The sequence below is a fragment of the Physcomitrium patens genome, chromosome 12 (genome assembly GCF_059467195.1).
Source record: "Physcomitrium patens ecotype Gransden chromosome 12, ASM5946719v1, whole genome shotgun sequence".
NCBI lineage: Eukaryota > Viridiplantae > Streptophyta > Bryopsida > Funariales > Funariaceae > Physcomitrium > Physcomitrium patens.
Window position 1 is genome coordinate 17,095,851 of NC_143421.1, and position 24,339 is coordinate 17,120,189.

A 24,339-nucleotide genomic window follows, 5' to 3' on the forward strand; every position below is an offset into this window, starting at 1 on the left:
ATTGGATTATATTGCATTTCTCTTAATTGGTATGTGAGATCAATTTCATCTTTCTTGAACTTATTTCTAATTAAGATATTAAGAAGTGTACAAATTTTGAGTTCATATCAATAATTTGATCATTAGTTGTTGATGTTCTATTTTACTGTAAGATTTATTAAGAATTTATTTAAGATCTAAAATTTTCTTAGAGATTGATTTAGAATTTTTCTTGAATTTTTCTAGGGTTTGTCTAGGATTTAGGATTTTATTAGGATTTCATTAGGATTTGACCTCAAGTTTGACTAATGTTCAATTAAGATTTCAATTAAGATTTGACATAAAATTTGGTTAAGATTCAATTAAGATTTTAATTAGGATTACATCAGAATTTCTATTTTTAATATTTATTTAAAATTATTATTATCTCTTTAAAGTTTTATTTTTATATTTCTTTAAGATTTCTTCTTAATTTTCTTTGAGATTAAATCATGACTTTTTTATGTTTCTTTTGTGACTTCTTTTAAATTTATTTTCATAGATTAAAGTTTGATTCAATTTATTAGAGATTACTCAAAGTTTATTTAAGGCTCTATTAGACTTGGTAGAATTATTATTGTATTTTTATTTATCTTCCACAGCTAGGTACCTGATGCATTTTTGAGCAAGAATATACGTAATAAAAGAATATAATCGAAATGAAGATACTTTAGAACAACATGTCTTTCCTCGAATAGATGGTAAGATACAATGTATTTGATATCACGACCTTAGAAGAGATTCTCAATGTTAGGTGATTTTATCAGAGATAGGAACAACTTCTAACAATGTTCCAAATGTTTCATTTGAAAGAAGTTATGAAGGCCTCAACAACGATCAAATAAGAGGGTGGTTTTGTAGCCTTGGTAAGAAATACTACTGATGGCTAAGAGGACCTATCAAAGATCTTTGAAGAAGAGAAAGATTAAAATATGTGGCAATCATAATTTGTTATATTTTGGATTTTCTCAACATATGATGCCTACTCTTTGTAGAATTTGTCTCTAAAAAGAGAGATAATATCACAAGCATATATGTTTATTCTAATAATTACCTATATGATTAAGTATAAGTATGTAAAAATATATTAATTTTATATTATCTTTTAGAGAAGTTTTTTAGAAGTTTCATAAATGTTGCCTTGATTTTATATGTATTTGCAATTAATTAATAGGTCAAAAACTTGATTAATAAATTAGCCACATATTATACTTTTTTATAGCTTATTGAATAAGCTAACTATATCATACATATATAGAAAACTTGCTTTGTAAATTAAGATACATGTCTTGTAAAGTCAATACATGTTGGAGGTCTTATAGAACATCGCTACATAACTCCTAGTTAGATAATATATATGTATGCAAGAGTGAAGCCTTCTTTATTCTTGTCAATATCTTTCTATTTCTTAGTCTTATTTCAAGACTTTTTAGTCTTCTTGTCTATGGCAATAGCTATTATAGTTCAATATATTACCATCTATGAGTGATTTTTTAGGCTTTTCAAGTAATGCAAGAATGTATTAAGGTTTCTTTCTTTGAGATTCATGTCTTTAAGACCTTAAGACTAAATTAACATTTATTAATGTGATTGTTATTATTCTTTTTTGCTCTATTTGTATATATATATATATTAATATCACATAAAAATTGACAAGACTTTAGTTACATTAAAAAATCAAATAAATTAAGTTCTTTTAAAAAAATTAAAATACTTTAAAAGAAAGAGTTTCTTTTTCAAAAAAAATGTAGTTGTAAAATAAGAAATCAATTCAAAGATGGATTATCTTTAAATCTTTAGATCGAATAGTATTTCTAAAAAATAAATTAAGATACTTATTTTATAAATAAATGCAAGGCTTTGTTAAAAACAAGAATTCTTGCCAATCTATTAAAAACAAAAATTTAAATGACTAAAAAACCAAGATTCACATAAAAAAATATTTATTAAATTATAAACTAGAATAAATATAAGATTAAAAAGAATGCATCACCTAGATTGGTTTAAAATTTGTATTTATATGATTAAAGTGCTTCTTATCTTATCATTTTATTTATAAAATAACAACTAGATTTTATAGAAGCTTATTAGATATTCTTTTAAAAGCTATAGAATATCTAAGCAATATAAGTTGAAAAGATCAATTGCTTTTTTGATTTCCATTAAAATATTGTCGTTGTCTTCAACTCCTTAAAGAAGAGAATTTATAAAAAACTTTTATTTATTTATTTATTTTTATTACTGTTGTGTTTATGACTCCCAGTGCCTCTTGTGCTTACACTTTTAGCAAAGAATGTGCACTACTTGCCTCTTCTAATGTAAGAGCCTAGTATTTATTTATTTATTTATTTATTTAATGCTTCTCTTTAACAACAAAGGTTTCTTGAGATAGTAATAAGAACTAGATCCTTTTATATCAATTCTTGGAACACCAATTTTCTTTACTTTGACACCACATGTTAAGAATTCTTCTCATTATTTCTAACACTCAACAACCACCTTCCATATCTCATGCACCTGCTACATTTTTTCTCTACAAGTTTCAACCAGTCACTCGATTTTGCAGCACAACAACCAAATCTCTTATCTCAAATAACCAATCTAATACTCATCAGCAACTCGTTACTTCTTGTGAGTGACTAACTTCCTCATTCTCACTAAGACATTCAAGCATAAAACTCAACCAAAACCTAACAAACAACCACATGGGTCCCCCCTCGAAAAGAGAGAGAGAGTGAGAGAGAAGGTGGCTTCTTCACCATGAAGGCAAGCAAGCTCCCTCGTGACAAGATTCATTTGACCGGCATTGGCTCTCTTACTTTGTGACAAGCTTAGGGCATGGCAGTTGGGGGACGGAAGAGGGTTTACTGTTTCTCGTTCGGTGAAGGTCGCGTCTGAATTTCATCGCCCACTTGCCATGAAGGAGTTGAAGCTTGTTGGCAACTGCAGTTGTATGAATGGATGATATGCCCGTTTTGGGTATCTTTAGAATTGTCCGTTACTTTGTTCAGAGCGTTCGAAATTGCCAAGAGTGTGCAGCATGTAAGTTTCTAGTATCCATGGTCCGTTGATTCGGTACAACTCTGCTTTGCTTCGCGGCTGGCTAGCGAGTTTTATGCTTCTGACATTGCATCAATTTCAACGGATAATCGCTTGCATGGGCAAGACTAAATCTAAACTAGCTATGGAATCCTAATTTGTAAACGTTTTCGACTTTCTACCTGTTGGGGTATGAGGTGAGCACTCGCGGAACATAAAAGCATGGTGATATGAATTGATTAGGGTTTACGAAAGGACATCGATTTGTTCATGGCATGGTTTATCAAGAGGAGGTTCAGCTTAAGTTATGAGTGCATGAGAGAATTGTAGAAACATGTCCCTGAAAGCTTTCAAAGAGTCGCTAGACATATACAACGCTCGGTCAAGCAGTAGTCGAATTGTCTCTGCATCGCCTATGAAAGTTGGACAACAACGAAACATTGAGATTGAACCTGCTGTTGTTCGACAACCTCTAAAAACAAGTCTTAGAGAACAATTTGCCGCCCTTGATGGCTTTCCGGAAACCCGTCTGCCATCAGTTTTCAGTGCATCCCCAAGTCGGCTTAATTCATGTCCACCACCACTAGCATTGCGGAATATTGAGCAACCAATTGCCGTTAAGTGTCAATCGGCGTCTACAGAGACCTCGGATTTGGGTTGTAAGAGGCCTTTATCGCACGGCATTGGTTTGCAGAAGTGCAATGGTGAGGTTGTGAAGTCTGAGGAGGATCTTGCAGAGATCGAGGATAGGTACACGCATATGCCAAAGCGCCGGAAAGTGGAAATCAACTACACTGAAGAAACAACTGTAGCAGAAGAGGATCTGACAATCCCTGATAGCGAGGCTGGATTGTTCATACAGTCGGAGAAGGAAGGGCTCTATGAACCCTTAGTACTGTGGCCACCCCCAGGAGAAGGCTCCTCGAGTGGGGTGGAAGATGGTAGGGTTGTGCAAGTTCCCGCCTCGATCAATTCAAGGCTTCTTCCGCACCAGCGTGATGGTGTGAAGTTCCTCTATAATCTCTATAGAGAGGGTAGAGGTGGCATTCTTGGAGATGACATGTGAGTCTGGCTTTGCTCATCTTGCATCTTTGAACTATGGTGTAGTTTATTCTTGAGCAATATTGCTGCGTCTTGCATCACTTTGAGTAGGACGTTCCTCCTCACATGCGGCAGCTTTTGTGTCTGTGGCAGGGGGCTAGGAAAAACAATTCAGACGATATCCTTCATTGCGGCACTTCTGCAACGAGACGGCGAAATTAGGGCCATCCGTTCTTTGAGGCTGTTGCCGGAGAGTGGAGTTGACAAGGGTGTTGTCCCTTTTCACGAAGTATTTCTCATCCTGTGTCCCACGTCCGTGCTGCAAAATTGGGAGCAGGAGTTTCAAGCATGGGGCTCCTTCAAGGTGGGGATCTATCATGGTGTGAATCGGGACGCCATCATGAAGAAAGTTCAGGCAGATGAGCTGGAGGTGTATGTATTAACCTGTCATGGAGTATGCTTGCATACTCAGGCATCTTCTCCCTTGTCATTTAATTTTTGACGTATTTGTCTTCTTTTCGTGGGAGGTTGATCTTATGGATTCATAGAGCAGGTGTTATTTTTCCAAGGATTTGCTAAACCTATTGTTGCCACGGCGCTGACACGGGATGGCAATGGACTCAGGTGCTATTGACAAGCCATGATATGTTTCGGTTGAATGTGACTACCCTTTGCGCAATCAAGTGGGACTGCGTTATTGTAGATGAAGCTCACCGGTTAAAAAATGAGAAATCTCAGCTTTATAAGGCTTGTTATCAAATAAAGACAAGGCGTCGGTACGGTCTAACAGGAACGATTATGCAAAATAAATACATTGAGCTTTTCAATGTTTTCGATTGGGCTGCTCCCGGTTGCTTGGGTCCTCGCGAACACTTCTTGGAGTATTATGGAGAGCCTTTGAAGCAAGGTCAGCGTATTAGTGCACCAGAACGTTTCGTACGCATTGCTGAGGAACGCAAGCAGCATCTGGTAAACTTGATAACTAGATGGATGTCTGTAGTTTGTTTGTCTGCTCGACATCTGTGTTTGCTATTTTAGTGTTAAGTGTATTAAAGTTCTGACACTGAAGTCGCGTGCTAAAGTTGTCCCCTCGATTCTATTGCAGCTTGAGTAAGGTGTTTGAAATGCAATAAGCCCCATGCTCTCTTGTGCAGGTGAAAGTTCTTGGCCGTCATCTACTCCGTAGAACGAAACAAGAGACCATTGGTCATCTTATGCGAGGCAAAGCCGACAATGTGGTGTTCTGTAAGATGAGTGATTTACAGATTCAAGCGTACAGACGGTTGCTTCGAAGTCCTGATTTCCAGCTTCTTATCAGCAAGGACTTGCCATGTACCTGCGGCAGTCACTTAACTCGTGTAGAATGTTGCCATCGTACAGCTCCTGATGGGGTTATTTGGTCCTACTTGCACCGGGAAAACCCTGATGGTTGTGAATGTTGCCCTTTATGCATCGTTCTTCCATGCTTGATTAAGCTGCAGCAGGTAAGTGATCAGCTGTCGTTAGTTTCTTAAATGTTGCAAAACCTTGAAGTTCAGTGAAATCTGTAATCCTTAAGGACCTTGACGTAGATGACGTCAAATGCTCCTCCGGATAGCACATTGTTGCTCAAGTTGGCCATTCTCAACTAGTCTGTGTGACTGGTTTGCAGGTGAGTAATCATCTCGAGTTGATCAAGCCTAGTTCAAAGGATGACCCAGAAAAGCAGAAGAAAGATGAGCAATTTGCTTCAGCTGCATTAGGCGAGGATGCAGTGCTGGTTGGCGGACTACAGCAGGATGAGAGCTTCATGGGAATGAGTGACGCTCAGCACTGCGGCAAAATGCGGGCTTTGGAGAAACTGCTTGAAACATGGCTTTCAAAAGCAGACAAGGTCCTCCTTTTCAGCTGTTCTGTAAAGTGAGTTATCTATGTTATTTTTAAATAAGTAAACGGAACTTATCCGCTTTTACATTATCGTGAACTTCTTTTTTGCTCATATTCATAGAGGTCCTTGGATCCCTAGAGTGTTACTCTGACGGTTTTGTATGGATGGTGACCTTGTAGTAATCTTTTGGATTTCAGATGTTATCAATAGATAACAGCTGTATCTGAATAGAACCTGGTGTAGGCATCTTTCCCAGCCCTTGAATAGTTGTCAGTGTTTCCGCATTCTTTTCTATTGTAGGAAATGTAGTCTAATTGAGATTATTGGATTTTTTTTGCAGAATGTTGGATATTTTGGATAGGTTCTTAGTACGGAAAGCTTACAGCTTCTGCCGCCTTGATGGATCTACTCCGATGGGCGTTCGGCAGACTCTTGTAGACAGTTTCAATAACAGCCCTAGCAAGCAGGTACTTCTTTTCATTATTCATTATTCAGTAAGTTAGTTAGTTATTTTGTTATCATGTGTGTGTGTTTAGAAAGTTTCTGGGGACATTATTCTCACTTACTGTAAATATTGGAGGGATGTGTACGTACAACATTGACTGGTAACATTGTAGCAATTCCAGAAGAACCCGAATCGTTGTACATTTTTTTGAGGCACTTACCGAGGCCTTATGGGAGCATTAAATTTGCTTGATTCCACGTTCCCCGGATTCCTTGAATTCTGATCCCGATAATATGCTGACAGGAACGACTAGTTATTTGGTGTAGTGAATTCACTGATTAGCGATGTATTCAATACGTAAGTGAGCATCTTTCAGTGGAACGATTTATTCTGATTCTCATGGCTTTTGTTTAATTTAGGTATTTTTGATCTCAACTCGGGCTGGTGGATTGGGACTCAACCTTGTCAGTGCCAACAGAGTGGTTATTTTCGATCCCAACTGGAACCCCGCTCAGGATCTCCAGGCTCAAGATCGGTCATTCCGTTACGGACAACGACGGCATGTTACTGTGTACAGACTGCTAGCTGCAGGTTCAATAGAGGAGCTTGTTTATTCTCGTCAGATCTATAAGCAGCAACTTTTCAACATTGGTGTCAATGGCACATCGGAGAAGCGCTATTTTGAAGGTGTACAGGTATCTAAGTTTAGGTTCTTCTTTCTTTCTTGAAGCACCATCGTCAAATAAGATGATGGTTGACATCTTTTTTGTTATACACCTTGATTGTAAGGGAAAGAACACACTCTATTTGTCGGTTAAGTTAAATCCTAGACTATCTTGATTTGCTCTGCCACTTTCTAAGTTACGCAGTTTTAGAGGACGTTTCATCTGTGAATGGCTTGTCAAATGTTTCAGAAGCTGCAATATTTACACACATCTTACTTATATGTTCTCATGCGGATAATGCACAGGACTCTAAACTCTACAAGGGTGAGCTTTTTGGAATTAGCAATTTGTTTCGGGATCTTTTGGAGACAGTTTTCACTAGTGAAATTATCGAAAATCATGAAGAAAGACTCACAGGCATCCATCGAACCAGTTCTGAGCAATGTGCCAAACAAGGACTCCTGGGCGAGCATGCTGTAAGCAGCAAACTTGAGATTGAAGACGACATTGAAAACAGCGAATTGTCGGCTCTTTCCCAAGAGCAAGATGGGATTGAAGATGAGATTGAGTCCCCGAACGACACCCAAAGCTGTTCTGAAAGCCAATACGAGCATATCTTGAAAGATGCAGGTAAGTAACTCACAAGTTCAGCACAACGAATAATAATAAGGTCCACGTAGGACCTCTCTAATTTGTTCCCTCATCGTTACATGGTCCAAATGTGTGGGTTCTATATATTCAGATCACATTTCAACCCTTAGTTCTGTGTTTTCGTGGTCTATCTACTCATGAATGCGTAGTAGAGGGCTTTGGGATGTTGTGGGTCTTGCTTCTGACAGTTTGATATACGATGATGAACTCCTCAATATGCTAAAATACTTTGCTCAGAAGGTGGGATTTTTTGAGATTCTTGCAGGTGTTCTTTACGCACATCGAAATGAGGAGGTAGTGAACCTTGGCGGAGCTGTGCAAAAGCACAAGAGACCAAAGACTAAAGAACAGATTTGTTCAATGAATGATCCGAAAACCTTGATACCCAGTTTTGTAGTTGATGAACACCAACGCTTGGCAACACCTTCAACCTTGAAAATTCTATCAGAAAACGGCCAAGAAGATGATACTGTTGGGCAGAAAAGAAAGTATGAAGAAATATTCAAGTTAGAGGAAATGGATGAAACCACAAAATGGTTTCTGTCGGGAAGTTCACTCTGTCCAACTCAATCGATCGATTGTTGTAAAGCTGTTTTCAAATAACTCCAGCAAGCTGCTGGGGATATCTCTTGAGGTTGGGTGTTTGGAGCAGAACAACTTCACAGTCGATTGCCAACCAAAAGAGTTTTTGTAAAATTTAGGGGTACAGAAGTTTTTTCCGACTCTGCATTTAAGTCTAGCATTTAAAGTCATTTAAAGTCATCAACACTTGAGTTTTGTATATATTGTATATATTCAAATGAATTATGTTAAAAATCATCAGAAAGTTTGTAAAGCTCTTCAGGTACATTTTTCTGTTTTATTTTCTGTGAATTTTTAATGGAGTTGCAGTTCAATTTCTGTGCATTACTCCGTCCCTCTCTTGCTTGTGACTGAACGAGCTGCGGTCCTTCCAGAATCAAGACTTTAGTTACTCCAGAGTCTTAATTCTGGAAGAACCGCATTAAATAAATAAGTTGAGTCGTATCATCAAAATCTCGGTAAAACGGTTAAGCGTAATGACAATCTGCCAGAATTGGCATTGTTGTGAATTTCAAAACTGGCATTACTCTAGTAAACTGGCAAATTGCAACAACAAACCGAAGACCATTATTACTTGTAAATGACAGCAAACATTATTGAGCGGATTTGTTAACATCTCACAATTGAAATGGTCATCCATTTTTTTTAAAGTTTTGATTCCTGACTTTTGTGACGGACACCAGCGTTCTATTTCGAATGTAGAAGCTGCCCATTTTTTACGTGGTTGAAATAGATAAAACATAATGACATTGTCGGACTCATCGCACGGTCTTAAATGGCTGCCTCACAACATGTGACTGGCAGCTGCATCGATAATCTCAATTTTCGTCACTCCCAGGCGCGCAGGCGCCGGCTTCAATCGTTATGTAAAGACCGAGATTAGACTCACTATTCGAGTTGTACACTCTGCAGGAATCAACTTTACACGTACTCTCGTGAGTCAAAAGGGCCATCAGCACTAAGTATTGAACCAACATCCTGATTTGCTCACAATCCGAAGTTGAGGCGGAAATCAAGCTCCAACTTGGATGGCTCCTCCAAACCTGGAACTGGTGCTCCTGTAGAATGTCAGATGCAGTGTGTCTCGAGGAGCATGTGAAGCAGAGGAAACAATGAATGTTGGACGAAGAAGAACTGAAGCAGGAGAGGAAGTTTCTGGATGCGCTTATCGGCACACAATTTGATCGAAGCATTGTTCTCATGTGAGATTTTCCTGTTGTGGTTACCTGTAGGTTTGTGGCGGATCGAGGGATGAAGGTGGGTATGGCGGTTTGGATTTCCAGGAATTTTGCAGTGTTGGGTTTGAAGCTGCCGTAATTGGTAGAGGTGAGCTCCGGCCTAAGTTCAGGTGCCTGACACTTCGTTCAAATTGGATTGACTGGCTGCTGCGTTTACTTTCGTGTAGGGGGAGAAATTCTCTCGAGGGAGGAATCGGATACATCCAGATGCAGTTACATTTCGCGGCTGACTTCTTGTTGGGTGAAGAATCTGACGACCTAAGATGGGCTGCGTGGCCATGGAAGTCTCCTCAAAGGACCTTCAGCTAGGTTCTCATATACTTCTCCTCTTTTATCCCTTATTTCTCACCTTGCAATCCTTCGCCGGATCGGTTCTACTGGTACAAAATTCTGAGTTGATGATTCAGTATCACGAATTCTGTACAGACAAATCGATTTTGAGCTTATTTATTCTTATTGGCTCGCTTAGGGGTCACTGGTATGAATGAAACCTCTGTGGTGCAGTACTGAATATGCTGGGGTCGATACCATTCTTACAGCGGCTACCGGCAGAGTCGTTTCAGCAGATAACTCAAGTTTCTCAACTACAGCACTTCGGTAATAATCTTTTCACGAAACTTGATGGACTGATTACATGTAAATGACCTAAATCACTAATTTGCAAGACTGTGTTTAGATCCCATTCTGATTTGTTAAATTGTAAGTTTTGTAGGCTGAATTCTTTATTTGCACTTCATTAGAGAATGGGAAACTCGATGTCTGGTTGCAGAGAAAGGTGAGCCGATAGTTAAAGCAGGCGAAGCAGGTGAAGGACTGTATATTATTTGGAAGGGCGAGGTACGTAGAATTGTGAATGAGTTTTTGGTGATCAAATCTACTGTTTACTTTCTTTTTGTTGATTCAAAAAAATGTTATGTTGCCTCATGTGAAAGGATGTTAACAGTCAGACAAACTCTGGCTCTACCAAGCACAAATAGCTTCTACCCTCAATAAATCTTACGGCCCATCCAATGAACCTTCTCTTGACACGTCTGTACATGTCGATCTGTGTAGTCTGAAGTTTTAAGGATATTAGAGGAGACCAAGGTGGAGCAACTTCCACCGGTTCTGAGGAAGGGCGATCAGTTTGGGCATGGTATGAATCCTCGTTGTCCTTGAAAACTTGACGTGATAATTCGAAAGAAAATGGCAGTATTGTGCAGCAGATTCAAAGTCCGATTTGAACCCCTCGTGCTCAAACTTGATCAAAACTTGCGGTGTAACAATCATTATGTATACTTTTATAACTCAGCTGAAACGGAGTGTTTTTGGGTTGGCAGCTTGTCTTGGACCAAGAAAGCAACTCCACAGTCACGATATAGTTGCTCGCTCAGAGGTACGATCGCTAAAAACGATGTGTTTGTAGTTGATTCTCTAGGTTTCTATTTTAGGGTCAAATTTCATATTCTGTTATCTAACAGCTGTGTACTTATCATTTTTTAATTCCCGTCAGGTTTCGTGTATTATTATTCCACATTGCGAAGCTCAACTGCTTTCTCCAACATCGACATGGAGACATCACCCTGAAGAACTGACTTTAGTGGAATGTCTCTTACAGCTAGAATTTATAAAGGTGCGCTTGAGTGACAGTTTGTCGGTATGTAATAATGGATATTAGTACCAAGTTCTTTATGGGTGTGCGTTGGGCTGAAACCATGCACGGAAATTTAACTTACAATATGTCCACTTTGTCACCCAAGTCTATTCACACTTCCTGCTTATTTACTTCTGAACCAGGATGATTTGTTTCGATTCAACCCCATGGCTGAGGCACCTTCATTTTGGAACAACATGTATGGAGGTCACATAGTAGGCCTGGTAAGTAATTCCCTAATCATTAGACTGTAATCAAGGTGACTTTTGTACATGAAACTTAGCTGCTTCTCGTTTATATTTTTGAGCTCTCTGTGCATCTTTTCTCAAAGTGAGAGCTTATCCATGATGTCAACTGGCTGGCATGAGTAGGCTTTAGGAGCTGCATGCAAGACGGTTGATCCTGCTCTTGTTGTCCACAGCCTTCATTCGTACTTTATCTACTCCGGGACTCCAAGTCGTATGTTTTTCTCTTGTTCCTCATTGCATATACTTATTGACAAGCCATGTTGGCGTGGGAGGGATTTAAAAACTTGTATGTTAAGCATAGTAGAGCAGTTTATGGTTTTGATTTGAGGTTCTAATGAATCTTTACGTTTGACATGAAGTTAAACATATTACTCATGCAATGTAGTGGGTGATAGGGCTGAAAACTTGAACAAAGTTGATTGTTTCTAGATTTCCTGGTTGGTTCTTATTTGACGAGATTGAGATTTTTGCCAAAAATTATGTTGTTTCTCTGCAGTACCTGTCAATTACAAGGTGGAGAGGATTCGGAATGGTCACACATTTGCAACGAGACATGTGCAAGCCATACAGAAAGGGAAAATAATCTTCGCCTTGTATGCATCTTTTCAGGTAACTTCTACGTCTTGTTGGTGTTATTATAGGTTAGCCTTCATGGTCCGATAACTGAATACTTGTCTCCGGAAAAGATAAATATTTCTATTCCATGATTTTTTTCTTCATCAAACATGACAAGCATTGCTACTCATCATCTCTTCTTCTTTTAAAAATTCATAGCTTTATTACACATTCCTCACACCAAAACATGCTTTTTAATGCAACACCGTGATTTGTTGTGCTTCAGCTGATCGTCTATGGCACTTTGAATTGTTCCAATGCTAGAATTTGCATCTCCTTTGCTTCTTACAAGTTCATTTTTCCTATTGCAGAGGGCAGAAAAGGGACTGGAGTATCAATATCCGATGCCTACTATGCCTACACCCAATGAGGTACGTATTCGACTTTCATTATTAACCAATATAACTAGTAAACCTTCTGGCGTGTGTTTCAATATTCATTTACTGTTAATCTTCTTGTTTCTGTGCAAATCAACCTACCGAAACCTCATATGTTGGGTACCCACTAGTTCATGTACTGATTGTGGTTGCAGCTTCCCACTTACGAGGACTTGCTGGGGCCGCTTTGCGATGACAAACGCTTGTCTAAGTGCAATTCCACATCCTTCATTTTTTACATGCTTTACAGCTATATTCCTCATTGTTGTGAGAAAATTGATCATTTTTGGCCTTTATGGCTAGCACCGATCCTTTCAATCTGCATGTGATTTTTCACATTCTTCTATCTCTTGCGTAAGTAGTGCTCACATGTAGTCGAGGTTCTGACCAACCAAGTTTTCTGGGGATTTTAGGTTTCTTTGCAACATCAATCTAAATTAAAACTCTCTCGATGTTAGGCACAATCAGCAGGCATCTTCATCGAGCTTGAGAATGAACCAAACATTGGACCTGAAGTATCACAACCGTAGAAGCCCATTGTCTCTGGAACCTCAAGAGCCTCGGTATGTCACCATCGCTTAGATCGACTTTTTCTGACATCACCAGCAAGAATTTTGGTTCATTTCGCATGTACATCTGCAACCGCAGAGTGAAGCTCATAGCATTATGTGCTAAAATCATTCTTGTCTTAAGTGCTCGATAATAGACTTCCTCAACTTACGATTCCAAGTGATCATTTTAAATTATCTTTCCTGGATGAGGGAGCTGATGGACACGGATTCTTCTGCAGGCAGAGAGTGTGGATGCGGACAAGAGGAAAGCTTAGCGATGATCTGGCCCTTCATAGGTACGTGACCAACTTGAACTCGAACTTGATGAGAGATGGGGGTTGCTGCAAGCAGGATCATGTTCATCCATCTATAAAACATCAATTTTAATGCCCTACCGAAAGGACTTGTGAATTACCTAGGTAACCAAATAACAAATCTGGGGTTTACAGGAATGTTATGTCACCTCTTTCAGTGCTCTAGGTACTAACAAGAGAGTGGGATAATCCAACCAGGTGTGCCGCATGTTACGCTTTTGATTGGTCCTTTTTGGAGACAGCATTAGGGCCTCACAACAAGTTGGTGAATAAATATCCCATAGTTGGCCTCAGCCTTGATCAGTCGTAAAATCTTCTTCCCCCATCCCCATTGCACACTTCACCACTCCTCCAGAATCAGTTCATTGCTTAATAATAGAGCATCCGCATGGCAACAATTGCACCTTAGCTGATGATTTTAGGCATGGAGGTGGGTGCAGGGTATGGTTTCACCGACCATTTCGGGCAGATGAGTATCTTCTCGTTGTGGTACAGACACCTCCCTTTATATCTCTCAACCCTTTCAGGCGTTTCACTACCATTATCGAGGCTCTTCAGGAGTCATGAGAAAAAAAAAAAAAACATGGCAATTTGAACTCCAGATATAGGCTTTTGTGCATGTCTGATTCTGTTAGAGGCTAACAAGTGTGTGTGTATGCTTGTTCAACTGGCTCAGATGGAGAGTCCTCGTGCATGTGACGGACGTGCATTGTGCGTTGCTCGAGTCTACACAGAAAATGGCGAGGTACAGTCAGCCCTCAAAGATTTATCCTACAACAACGATGCAGCTGAACTTGTATGTGCTGGAAGTTTAGAAGCACAAGTGCTATTGAATACCGTTTGTGACCCATGAATTGTGTGTTTTGTGGGCTGTGGGTGATGATGCAGCTAGTGGCCTCCCTTGCTCAAGAAGGAACACTCCGAGTATTTGTCTCACCAGAAGATGAAAAATCTCTGGTTTCCAAGCTCTAAACATATCCTCTGGGCAAACTGAGGCCCAGTTTCTAGCACTGACATGTTAAAATGCTTTCTCACTTTTTTTCTTTTTTTTCTTTTTTTAATTCTTTCATAATCTTCCATCCCAAGAGTAGAGTGGATTGGATTTTGTGACACCTCTTTACTTCATTCATGTTTTGTTCATCTTGATGTATCACAAGAAGGTATCGTGCCAGTCGAAATTTTAGTTCCATTAAAGTAAAAATGTTGTTTAATGAAACATGGTAGTACAGCTATGCTTATTACTATTGATTCCTAGCAAACCTGGACATATTTCTAAAATCATTATTTTTCGAATCAAATCATCGATTTTAACAATTTTAATTTTTTGAAGGCTGTTTAAGCTGCTGGATATTTACTAAATTATCTGTATTATCTGTTACTTTTTTTTTTAAAAGTTTAATTATTATTATTCAGACTTTCTGAGAATTGGGATATTTAGAATGAAGAACATGAAGGGTATCAACATTAGAGTGATTTTTCAATTGAGGAGTACAGATTTTATGAAAAATCTAAAAAAATACGGCAATTCTCAGAATTGTATGCCTTTAAAAATAAAAAATTACTACAGTGCTTCAGAAAAGGCTCAAATAATGAGCAAATTATTTTGCTAAAGCTTTAAGTGTAATAAGTTCTATATAACGGAATATTACTTTTTGATGGATATCACTTACTCCTACAAGATTGAAGAAAGTAATGTAATAGGCAGCCATTTGTTCATTCAATTTCATGTAGATCTAGTGGGAAATCTCTCACAAGTGCTGAAGCTATGAACTTAAAGAAGTTTAATTATGTCATGAGTTGAAAGCTGGAATCTGTAGAGTTTGGGAACAAGTAGCATCTGCATCACAGTTAGATTGAACGTAGACAAGCCATCAGATTTGTTACATGGAGTCTTCAATGCTTGAATGTTAGGGTCGAGAAATGAAGAGTCATGTCACATTCTTGCGAAATTCAGAATGGTTGCTTAAACAATGATCTATCAATGACTCTGTAGCAAAGGTTGCATGGACCAATTTGAGCACTAATGCTTGGTCATGCAGAACAGTGGCTGGTCTGTGGACTTAGAATTCTTTGGTTCCAGGCCGTTGACAGGGGTTTGATTTGAGCTGTTCTCAGGGCTTGGTAGGGGGAGTAACTGCAGCAGATTCCCATGTTCTGATTGCCCAACAAGATTGTTTCCCAGCGTGGGCATCAAAGAATGGGAAGGCGGAGTGAGTGGGATTTCACAGAAGGGACATGAACCATGCTCGAGAGTCGCCAAGTCCATCTCCTCCTGCTCAAAGAAATGGTAGCAGGAGCTGCATTGTGTCACAGGCAATGTCGGATCTACAACGTAGAAATACCTCGGTTTCTCATACTGGACAGGACATGTCTGTACCAGTACTAGTGCGCCCTGGAGGTTGCGGAGCATGGCTTTGGTGGCAACGACAAGCCCAGGCCTTGTTGATTTATTCGACGACACCCGTTGCTGCCCCAGTTCCAAAGGATTCTCTACGCAGTGAGAGTTATTTCTCGCAGAGGTGGCACCACTCAACAGCATTGCTTGCTCGTGTGATACGCCTTCGTCCAGAACGAACTCCACCTGTTATGACCAGGAGGTTTGCGATGAAGTTGATATATGATCTCAAGATTTTATCAAGCAGAACGCAACATGTGACATAGTGGGATAATAATTTACCAGCGGCAGTTGATCATACGTTATGGAAGAGCGGAAGATTGGTTGAGAACAGTTGCAGCAAATATCCTGTGTTGAGGATGATGCTATGGGCAAGGGAGAGGAGCAAGCATAGCATGTGGGCAAGTCCATTTTAGGTTCATCTGGTCTCCGTGCTTTGCCTCGCATGATCAGCGTTGCGACCTCCACTTTATCTACCCAACTTTGAGGAACTTTGTATTTCTGCAACCTTTCGTACGTGTGCCTTGAAATCTTATACAACCCTGCAGAAGAATAACCAGAACATTGAGCAACAAATAAGTCAAATCAGATAATTTACGCGGCTGTGAAAGGCAACCACAGAGGTTACATACGAAGTCTTTGCTGCATAAGAGCATGTCCATTGTAGAGCAACAAACTCTAATACAGAATGACTACTTCACGTTGGTTTATCACCTGCGCTATTCTAGAAACAAGGCTTTTACATTACAATACTCAAGGCACCACATTAAATCACCAGATGGAATCTTTAGTTGCATCATAACACTATACCAAATATGTGAGAGTTATGAGCAATAAACATTGTGTTTGTTCCTTGGGAGGGCCTTCGAGGGATTTTAATTTAATTTTTTACCCACTAACCTTGTCTTAGATTATAAGGAATTTTGGTCCATCGCAACACTATTGTAAGACCATGAAAGTTTTAATTAGTAAATATGGTCATATTACGGCATTAATCAATGCAAATTTTAAATTTGATACATATGTGTACAAATTAACATTAAAACCACCCTTTACAGAATCCCAATCGACTTTTACCATTTACTTTTTCTTTATCACAACTTAAACAATATCTTGGATGGCTATTGTTTGAGAATGCCATTTCAAGAAAAAGTATTGTTTAAGAATGCCATGTGAAGAACTATATTGAAGAAACCTTAAAACAACGCTGATGCATAATTTAAAGCACCAGAATGGTGATGCTCCAAGGAATGCAATCTGCTCTCATGCATATTGGAATGTATCTAGAACTGTAAAATCTACAGATGTGAGATGGAACATATATTTCACTATTCTAACATAGGGATGAAATGATCTTACCAAGCTGCTCGCTGTGCTTAGCGAGTGTAACCAATATGTTGACAAGAGACACTGGACGTGGTGGATCTTGTGGTATTCTTGCCAACAGGAAGCGAGAAATGTTGAACAAGGTTTCAGGCAGCGATGTACGAAAAGGCTCGTTAATCGACTGATATATGAAGGAGTATGCATAAAAGATGTCCGCACGCAACCTCAGCTCACAAAATTCTTCGAACTTTAACTTTTCCATACCTGCATCGTTTGCTTTTGCAAACACTGCTACCTGTGCCAAAACTTCCAGTGCCAAATTTCTACATAGACGTGCTCCATCCTTGAACCTCTTCTCCTTCAACTGGTGACCATTAGCCCACAACAGCATTGATGAAATTCTGGAGCACGTGTATTTGATTTTTGAAACATGCAGACACTCTCGAGTAAAGATTGCACGCAGACTTAGGGAAAAAACTAAAAGAACAAATGCATTCAAGTAGCAAGATATAATGCATAAATGGGTACTTACTGCATTATCCATTAATTGTGTAAGTAAGCGCTCCGATAAATCTGATCGGCCAGCATGAGAATACGCCAGCCGAGCATGATCAAAGCGGTCATGATTAATCAACCACTGTGCATATGGAAGCGCAACTTCATCTACGATTTCAGGATGCAACCTCTTGATGGCAAACGCATCATCCCATTGCTCCAACTCCACATGCAAAGAGAGAATAGACCTGCCATTTGTTTCCAGTGGATTCTCACAAGGGGTTAATTGTCATGCTTCTTTTGTAAGTATAATGTAACTGCCTAAGATGGGTTAAAGACAAGTATTCGAGACAGACCTAAAATCACCAAGCCTAGTGTATGTCTCAAAGGCATGTGCATAGTGCCCCCCACGCCTCATTAGCACTGCACAGTGCATCAACTCCTTCACCTGGGTCTTCTTTAGACGTCTTGCCACCTAAAATTAGAAAACCGACATTTGCTTCAGCTCTGTAATATACCAATTTATCAAGTGGGCTAATCATTTTTGAAACAACACATTCTCTTACGGGTGTTGGAGATATATCAAGAAATTAACCGTATGCATAAAATGCCACTATAACATTACACTTAACCCATCTTGTATTTCACCTCGATGAGTTTGGAAGCTGGGCCGTGCTCCACCAGAAGAGAGAGGGCCTTCTCTGGTTGGCCAGCAACGAGGTACATATCAGCAGCAGTTTCATGATCTTTTGTTTCTTCCGTCCATTCAGCTTGCCGTTGAATAATTTCCTGCACGTCCGCTTCTCTTTTGATAGAAGTGGTGGTGACAGTATCAGTCACCTCGGACCGTAACTCGTTTTCAGCTACTGCAAGCGCCTTGGCTTCTTCAAACATGCGGAGATCAGAGTACATCTCCATGGCCATACCCATCTGGCCTGCTTCAATGTACGCATCTGCCGCCTCTTTGAATCTACCCTGCCACTCGGTACGTTTGCAGTCATTAAATATGTGCATAAAATCAAGTAAACCCAATCAATTGCGTTCTCTTCAAAGTAAGAATCAGTTATTGTCCTGCTATATACTATGCACTGAACTGAAATCGAACTCCACAAGATGAGGTCGACAACCTGGTATGCGAGAACAAGGGCGCCGAATGTCGACTTCTGGACGTGCGAACAATGGCCTTTTTCGAGTCTGTGTATGAGATCTAAGTAGCAAACGTCCCGCAATCGGATGAACCCCTTCTTTGCGACATCCCAGGCTTGCCCTTTCAGCGCCGCAAGAGCTAGCATGCGCCAATCTGCCTCGGTTACTCCAAGACATGCTACCTTGTAAGCATCTCCATATTGCCGTTTCTCCACATAGTGACACATGCTTGTAGACTGTGGAACTTCAATTGTCTGCTCTAGTATCCCTCAAAACCAGTGCGTGAGTATTTTGATCAGCCAACACATTACATAGCCACAATTTTACAAATATAGCATTGCCGATGTCATATGCTCAATATCATGCAGAAGGAAAGAAAATTCTATGTGCTTCATATTCTTGCAATACTCCATTTCTATACTCTGAATTTTCATTAATAAGAATGAATCAAATATATGAGAATATCAAAAATCGCCTTCCAAAGCTTATTCGCTCGAGATTTACAGAGGCTCTTGAGGGGACTAATAGGCTTCACTCTCTTCATTAGGGGTTGTGAAGAGATGCATGATTTTCTTACGACAATATAGCATGTCATAGCTTGGCAATCACGAAGAGAATATATGTGTACCTGCATGGAGAGATGGTTTAAGCAGAAAATCTTGGAGCCTTGGAAGCCAACAACATAGCCTTGAAGCTTCTGTCGGTGCACAGGAAAGTCAGCTGTCTTGATGTTCAGCATGCCGGTTCCTGAATAACAAAGCATATCTTCCATGTTTGTATTCCAAGCAACGGAACTCGCACTCTTCTCCTCGAAACTGATTTCTTTTGTCTGTATGAGAAGATCTCAACACAAGCTCGTCACAAAAAGAGTACTGAACAGAGGCTCACAGTTAAAAGCCAGCTGTAATTGCAGACAGTAGCAAAGAAAATATGGTTCGCCAATGTCTTACTTTTTCACTCAATGAAAAATCATAATCATAATCAATTGTAATCAATTGGCAGTGAATGCGTTAAAAGTTCCTGATGAAAATCGGTCTTTTCATCTTCAGTTATACTCACCAGAAATGGCACATACCTCAATATCATACACCAGCACGTTGGCGGCTTCGTCAACAATGGCGAGGCGAACACGACGAGATGAGAGATCGAGGCAACGTATGCCATTCGTGTGCTTGTAGAGTCGAATGGGGAAGTTACTATTGATCCACAATTTCACAACCAACCCATTTTTCATTCCAATTAGCAGTCCCTCGCCTCCACGAGGACCACCACAAACCTAAATTCCAAAAAGATAAGTCTGCTTAGAATTCATGTCATACGTAGCAAGTATTAAATGATGCAAGGGATGCCCCCCAAAAGATCAAGTCTGAGAAAGATTAGAAATCGTCATTGTAAAAACCAGCTTTTCAACAAATGTCAGAGAAATGTACCTTAATATATCTTATGATTGATTCTAAAAGCCATTCCCTCTTTTTGATTCCATCTAGCGAGAACAGCTGCAACTTCGTCTCCTGAAAGCAGCCCATATAATGGCCATGAAACCTGCATATTTATATTAATTATATGTAAATCACATGTTATACAAGAAAGAGATAAAATGAAAAACAAGAACCTGGCACAACGTGATATGCTCTGAGGTAAGGACTAAGAGGTTGCACTCCATAGAGCGATTAATGCGGGCACAGACACGATATTGAGCGGCTCTAGCTCCAGCAACATCCTTGTTCAACTCGTATACGATAATGCGGTTGGAAAGTTGTACTGCCACACGCTCCATGTAAACTGCTATTTTCTTGATGTAGTCCCGGCACCGAATCCTTACCTGCACCCAGCTTATGTCCTCACATGTCTGTCCATCTTTACTTTCACGAAGCATAAGAATAGAGATTAACATTCGATGAAACTTGACTAAAAGTCATGGAGTGTGCTGCAGTCATTCACATTGTGAGCGGATGTATTACTTTAGATTTAGCACCACATCAAACTCAATTATTATTTCTTTTAAAATGATCTCACTTTTTCTTCAGTGATAAGGTGCTGGATGACGACATCAGTCATGGCATCCCGGAATGCGTAGCGCTCCAGATATAATCCATGCACCTGGTCTTTCCATCATATCCAACCCCTCTCCATTCTAATCATATTGTATATAAGAGATTAACCGCTGAGCTAAAATAGCAGTAACCACTAAAATCATGAACTCCATTCCCTGTCACAATATATATTTTCTGTCGTTCTTCACAACAACTTAAGTTAATATACTCACTGCGGTGGTAGAAAATGAAGGGGAGAGATTCTTACAGTTGAGAACAATAGCTGAAGCATAGAGATACTGCCATCGTTGCATCCTACTGCCACGTAGTCATGCTTGGGCCGTGATCTTATCGTCCATATCCAGTCGCTAGTTTCACACATTGTAGTAAGCTTCACCCCATCTTTTGAGTAAAGCAACACCTACATGCCTGATTGATATGATCAGCGAACTTCTCAGACCATGTCAACACGAGGATAAATTTGAAGGATCTTGTATATTCAAGATTACTGTGAGTGGTTGAAAAAATTGCCACTCTTCCATTCTCCTCATTCAATATTACTTGAGTGCACAGTTGATCAATATATGTTGCTCGAAATAAGAATATTGTCCTTCTGATTAATATGTTTGAGCTCATCCCTTTTCACTCATTCTTCTGTGGGCATGCGGGAGCAAGAACAGAGTTGAAAAATAACGCCGACAAAATTCACCTTTTTGTCTGAGCCACCGAGGCAAAGGTATTTACTATCGTGGTATATGACACTGCATGGATCAAAACCAATATTCTTGTCCTTCCCAATCTGCACGTGGGAGTCACAACCTAAAGTTACAACTGAGCAGGAAAAAAAAAAAAAAAAAAAAAAAAAAAAAAAAAACTCTTCAAGGCTCCAAAAGGCGAAACAGTGAAAAACTACGCTTCCAAGACTAATTGAGGCCTTTCATTTCTAGGATTAGATCTTGTTGAGGTGCATTACTCAGATTCAAACTTAAGGGTGATTAAACTCCAATCATGCAAAAACGAGTGAGAACCAATTCCATAAGTCTAAAGATGAATAGATTTCTAAGGTTCCTCAATACTCACGAGATAAATAAACATAAAAACTGGATTCGGGTCGCTTGATGACCGTTATTATATGGGGTCATTTAGTCGAGGTGATGGGGCAAACCTGCTTGCCTGATAAATCGTAGAACGAAAGGGTACTGTCCCAGCATCCAACAGCAAGCGTGTCTGATGTCTTGTTCTGCAATGTATTCCACTGCAACGTCCACACGGGTCCTGGTCTTTGTACCACCACCTGTTCGCAACCGTCATGTAATCCTCATCAGATCCAATGTAGCTAAATGTATAATTACCTTTTAACTTCAATTTGCGTGCACCATGAAAGATGAACGATAATATCAATTTCTTGGCGGATGTATGACTTGAGAAAGAGAATACGTGTACCTGCTCAACGCCACATTTATCGCAAATGGAGATGAGGCCATGATACATTCCCAATGCAAGATGTTGTCCATCTGCAGTCCATGCGGCGCATAACACCTGAATTGAAATTTACTATAATTTCAGGACATTTTAGTGGAAACTGTACTTAAAATCATGGTCGTCTAGAATACAACTTATCATACATATAAGTGAATTCCCCGAGACAACTGTAATAAGCGTATAGGTTAGAGTCAATTCACACCACAACATCAGCAGGTCACAGGACACTCATAACCTTGGAAGGAGCCTTGTGTTTCGAAACAGATTTCTGTTCCGGAGACCATATTCCGAAGTCGGTTGCGGTTCCACTCGCAAGCTGCAAGTTAAGCATCCAGTTAGCCGACGTAGCTGATCGGTAAAACAAATCATGTTGTTGCGACCGCTGATGAAGTTCCCGGAGTTCCCATGAACTACACAATTTGGAGTTGATATCTTTCTATCTGTATCTGAGACCAAACTAATTTACACCCATGGAACAGAAAGATGTCACAGAAAACGCCCAGATAGGTAAAAGACAAGGACACGGTGATCTAACTGACCTATAATCCAATGCCCGTGAGCTATCCATAACCTAAAGATGAAGGCTACGACAATTGCCACGGATTCACAATGAGATAATTATGTGCTGCCAGTTGAGGCATCGAATGCTGTAGAGCAGGTGCAAATATGAAACCCGCCTGCTGAGTGACGGGGTTGTAGGCCAAGCATTGGATTGAGTCTCCATGGCTGTACTTCAGTATGCCTTCTGCCTTAATCATGCAATCGTGATCAATCTAGTGAAAGTCAATTTAAGCAAAAGGCACTACATGTAATCACTACATACAATCATATTATTCAAGGCAACAAAAACTTATACTCAAAATTTCATGGAGTAGAGACGAAATTTGCGTAAACCATAATGCTAAAAGCTCTCCCTACAAGCGCAACTCGTTAATAGATGTAGCGATGATACGTGTTCAACCTTGTGAGTCCATATGATGATGGTTTTGTCAGCTCCGCCAGAGGCGAAGCGCTTTCCGTCCCGTGAATAAGCCACACAGTAGACATCATCTTTATGACCTGCACTAAATAACAAAATTATAAACGAAAAAGGGACAAGCTCCGATGACATAGTTAACCAAAAAAAAAAAAACAAACAAAAAAAAAAAAAAAATAAAAAATAAAAAATAAAACAAAAATGAGATCAAACAAGTGGCAGAAGGAACGATGGGGGAGATAAATGATACCTTTGAGTGAGTGAAGGAGATCACCATCAGCAGCATCATACATAAGCACTCTGCTGCCAACTGCTGCAATAAACTGACTCCCATCTGCAACAGAATGGCTTCAATTATAACTACCGACTGTTGCAATGATTTCAAGTCATAGCAATATCAGTCAAAATTTAATCCATTATTTTCTTCAAAATTCGAGGGACAGATTACAGATGGAGTACCAGGTCGAAAGGCAATGTCGAAACACACACTCCTGACTCCATCGTGCTCTGGCTGCATTGTATCAACCAATAATTTGCTTCAGTCTGCTTAAACGAATATCCTCCACAATCATGAGCTATGACGACAGGCGAGGCAACGGATGAGAGTGACCTAGTTGAATTACCAAAAATTATAGGATTTCGTTCACTCATAATCGCACACAAAAGAAAAAGACAAGTGAAAGATTATGCGTACCACATGGTCTGTCCAGGCTACCACGGCTCGCATGGTGCAGCCGTCGGCGTAAGCAGATAATCACATTCAAGCCTCAGACTTAAGGCTAAACTCCACCACAACCGCGCTATAGGTTCCTAGATATCACAGATAAAAGCGTAAATGCTGTCTACTTATGCCTGGTCTACACAGATGAGCTGACGAGCAGATTGTGTAGGTCCTTAGCTGATTATGACCTTGCCGTGCCCTAATTCAGCCAGAATCCCTCAGACATGAGTCCTTCAGACCGGAACAATTTCCCACGAGCTGCGGCAACCGTAAAAAGAAACGCACTCCGTTTCCGCTGATTAAGAAGCAACTGCAGCAGCAATTGTCCCCCGCGAAGAGGAATCGAGGCACTGCTCCATGAAAATGAATCCGGGAAACAAAACTGAGAGAGGGCACAGCAGGGCAGGGCAGGGCATGGGATTGCGATGGCGAGGCCAACAAACAAATGGTTGCCTGAGTCCCAGTCGCAATGGGGGAGGGA

The 24,339-nt window shown here is 39.9% G+C and overlaps 3 protein-coding genes across 16 annotated transcripts; 2 read left to right on the forward strand and 1 right to left on the reverse strand.

Annotated features, from left to right (window-relative positions):
• The first annotated feature begins 2,703 nt into the window (after window positions 1-2,703).
• LOC112290069 (switch 2) lies at window positions 2,704-8,545 on the forward strand. Its single transcript, XM_024536028.3, has 9 exons — window positions 2,704-4,119; window positions 4,252-4,528; window positions 4,723-5,067; window positions 5,253-5,582; window positions 5,750-5,997; window positions 6,306-6,432; window positions 6,830-7,105; window positions 7,381-7,705; window positions 7,992-8,545. The coding sequence occupies exons 1-9, from the start codon at window positions 3,392-3,394 to the stop codon at window positions 8,327-8,329; spliced, it is 2,994 nt and encodes a 997-aa protein (XP_024391796.1). The 5' UTR covers window positions 2,704-3,391; the 3' UTR covers window positions 8,330-8,545.
• Window positions 8,546-9,126: 581 nt separating this feature from the next.
• LOC112290070 (acyl-CoA hydrolase 2) lies at window positions 9,127-14,613 on the forward strand. 5 transcript variants are annotated; one of them, XM_024536030.3, is made up of 18 exons: window positions 9,127-9,510; window positions 9,714-9,855; window positions 10,051-10,143; window positions 10,316-10,383; window positions 10,600-10,681; window positions 10,866-10,921; window positions 11,039-11,158; window positions 11,323-11,403; window positions 11,551-11,638; window positions 11,924-12,036; window positions 12,354-12,413; window positions 12,575-12,630; window positions 12,878-12,982; window positions 13,210-13,266; window positions 13,483-13,590; window positions 13,725-13,773; window positions 13,961-14,029; window positions 14,173-14,613. In XM_024536030.3, exons 2-18 carry the CDS (start codon window positions 9,810-9,812, stop codon window positions 14,254-14,256), a joined length of 1,335 nt encoding a protein of 444 aa, XP_024391798.1. In that variant the 5' UTR covers window positions 9,127-9,510; window positions 9,714-9,809; the 3' UTR covers window positions 14,257-14,613. The 5 variants fall into 5 exon arrangements, 4 of the variants coding, with proteins under 4 accessions (XP_024391798.1, XP_024391801.1, XP_024391797.1 ...); XR_002972038.3 differs by having other exon boundaries at window positions 9,130-9,565; window positions 13,715-13,773; XM_024536029.3 differs by having other exon boundaries at window positions 9,133-9,565.
• A 489-nt stretch (window positions 14,614-15,102) lies between these two features.
• On the reverse strand, window positions 15,103-24,339 carry LOC112289495 (uncharacterized). 10 transcript variants are annotated; one of them, XM_090255060.1, is made up of 22 exons: window positions 23,832-24,338; window positions 23,597-23,648; window positions 23,388-23,471; window positions 23,123-23,220; window positions 22,839-22,910; window positions 22,397-22,477; window positions 22,123-22,218; window positions 21,845-21,973; window positions 21,389-21,478; window positions 20,948-21,100; window positions 20,663-20,746; window positions 20,259-20,468; window positions 20,077-20,157; window positions 19,722-19,922; window positions 19,275-19,475; window positions 18,628-18,900; window positions 18,149-18,475; window positions 17,857-17,975; window positions 17,538-17,748; window positions 17,039-17,369; window positions 15,981-16,221; window positions 15,103-15,865 (listed from the first exon to the last, which is right to left on the reverse strand). In XM_090255060.1, the coding sequence occupies exons 1-22, from the start codon at window positions 23,862-23,864 to the stop codon at window positions 15,814-15,816; spliced, it is 3,219 nt and encodes a 1,072-aa protein (XP_090111186.1). In that variant the 5' UTR covers window positions 23,865-24,338; the 3' UTR covers window positions 15,103-15,813. The 10 variants fall into 10 exon arrangements, with proteins under 10 accessions (XP_090111186.1, XP_073393819.1, XP_073393821.1 ...); XM_073537718.2 differs by having other exon boundaries at window positions 15,962-16,221; window positions 23,832-24,335; XM_090255061.1 differs by lacking the exon at window positions 15,103-15,865 and having other exon boundaries at window positions 16,007-16,221; window positions 17,039-17,115; window positions 17,270-17,369; window positions 23,832-24,339.

Excerpts from the sequence above, each read along its gene's own strand:
- LOC112290069 (XM_024536028.3), top strand. The coding sequence starts at position 3,392 with ATGTCCCTGAAAGCTTTCAAAGAGTCGCTAGACATATACAACGCTCGG. Across the intron at positions 5,068-5,252 it reads AGGAACGCAAGCAGCATCTG|GTGAAAGTTCTTGGCCGTCA; the intron begins GTAAACTTGATA and ends TCTCTTGTGCAG. Across the intron at positions 6,433-6,829 it reads ATAACAGCCCTAGCAAGCAG|GTATTTTTGATCTCAACTCG; the intron begins GTACTTCTTTTC and ends TGTTTAATTTAG.
- LOC112290070 (XM_024536030.3), top strand. The coding sequence starts at position 9,810 with ATGGGCTGCGTGGCCATGGAAGTCTCCTCAAAGGACCTTCAGCTAG. Across the intron at positions 12,414-12,574 it reads CTATGCCTACACCCAATGAG|CTTCCCACTTACGAGGACTT; the intron begins GTACGTATTCGA and ends TTGTGGTTGCAG. Across the intron at positions 12,631-12,877 it reads GATGACAAACGCTTGTCTAA|GCACAATCAGCAGGCATCTT; the intron begins GTGCAATTCCAC and ends TCTCGATGTTAG.
- LOC112289495 (XM_073537718.2), bottom strand. The coding sequence starts at position 23,864 with ATGCGAGCCGTGGTAGCCTGGACAGACCATGTG. Across the intron at positions 23,472-23,596 it reads CGACATTGCCTTTCGACCTG|ATGGGAGTCAGTTTATTGCA; the intron begins GTACTCCATCTG and ends ATTCTGTTGCAG. Across the intron at positions 23,221-23,387 it reads TCTCCTTCACTCACTCAAAG|GTCATAAAGATGATGTCTAC; the intron begins GTATCATTTATC and ends TATTTAGTGCAG.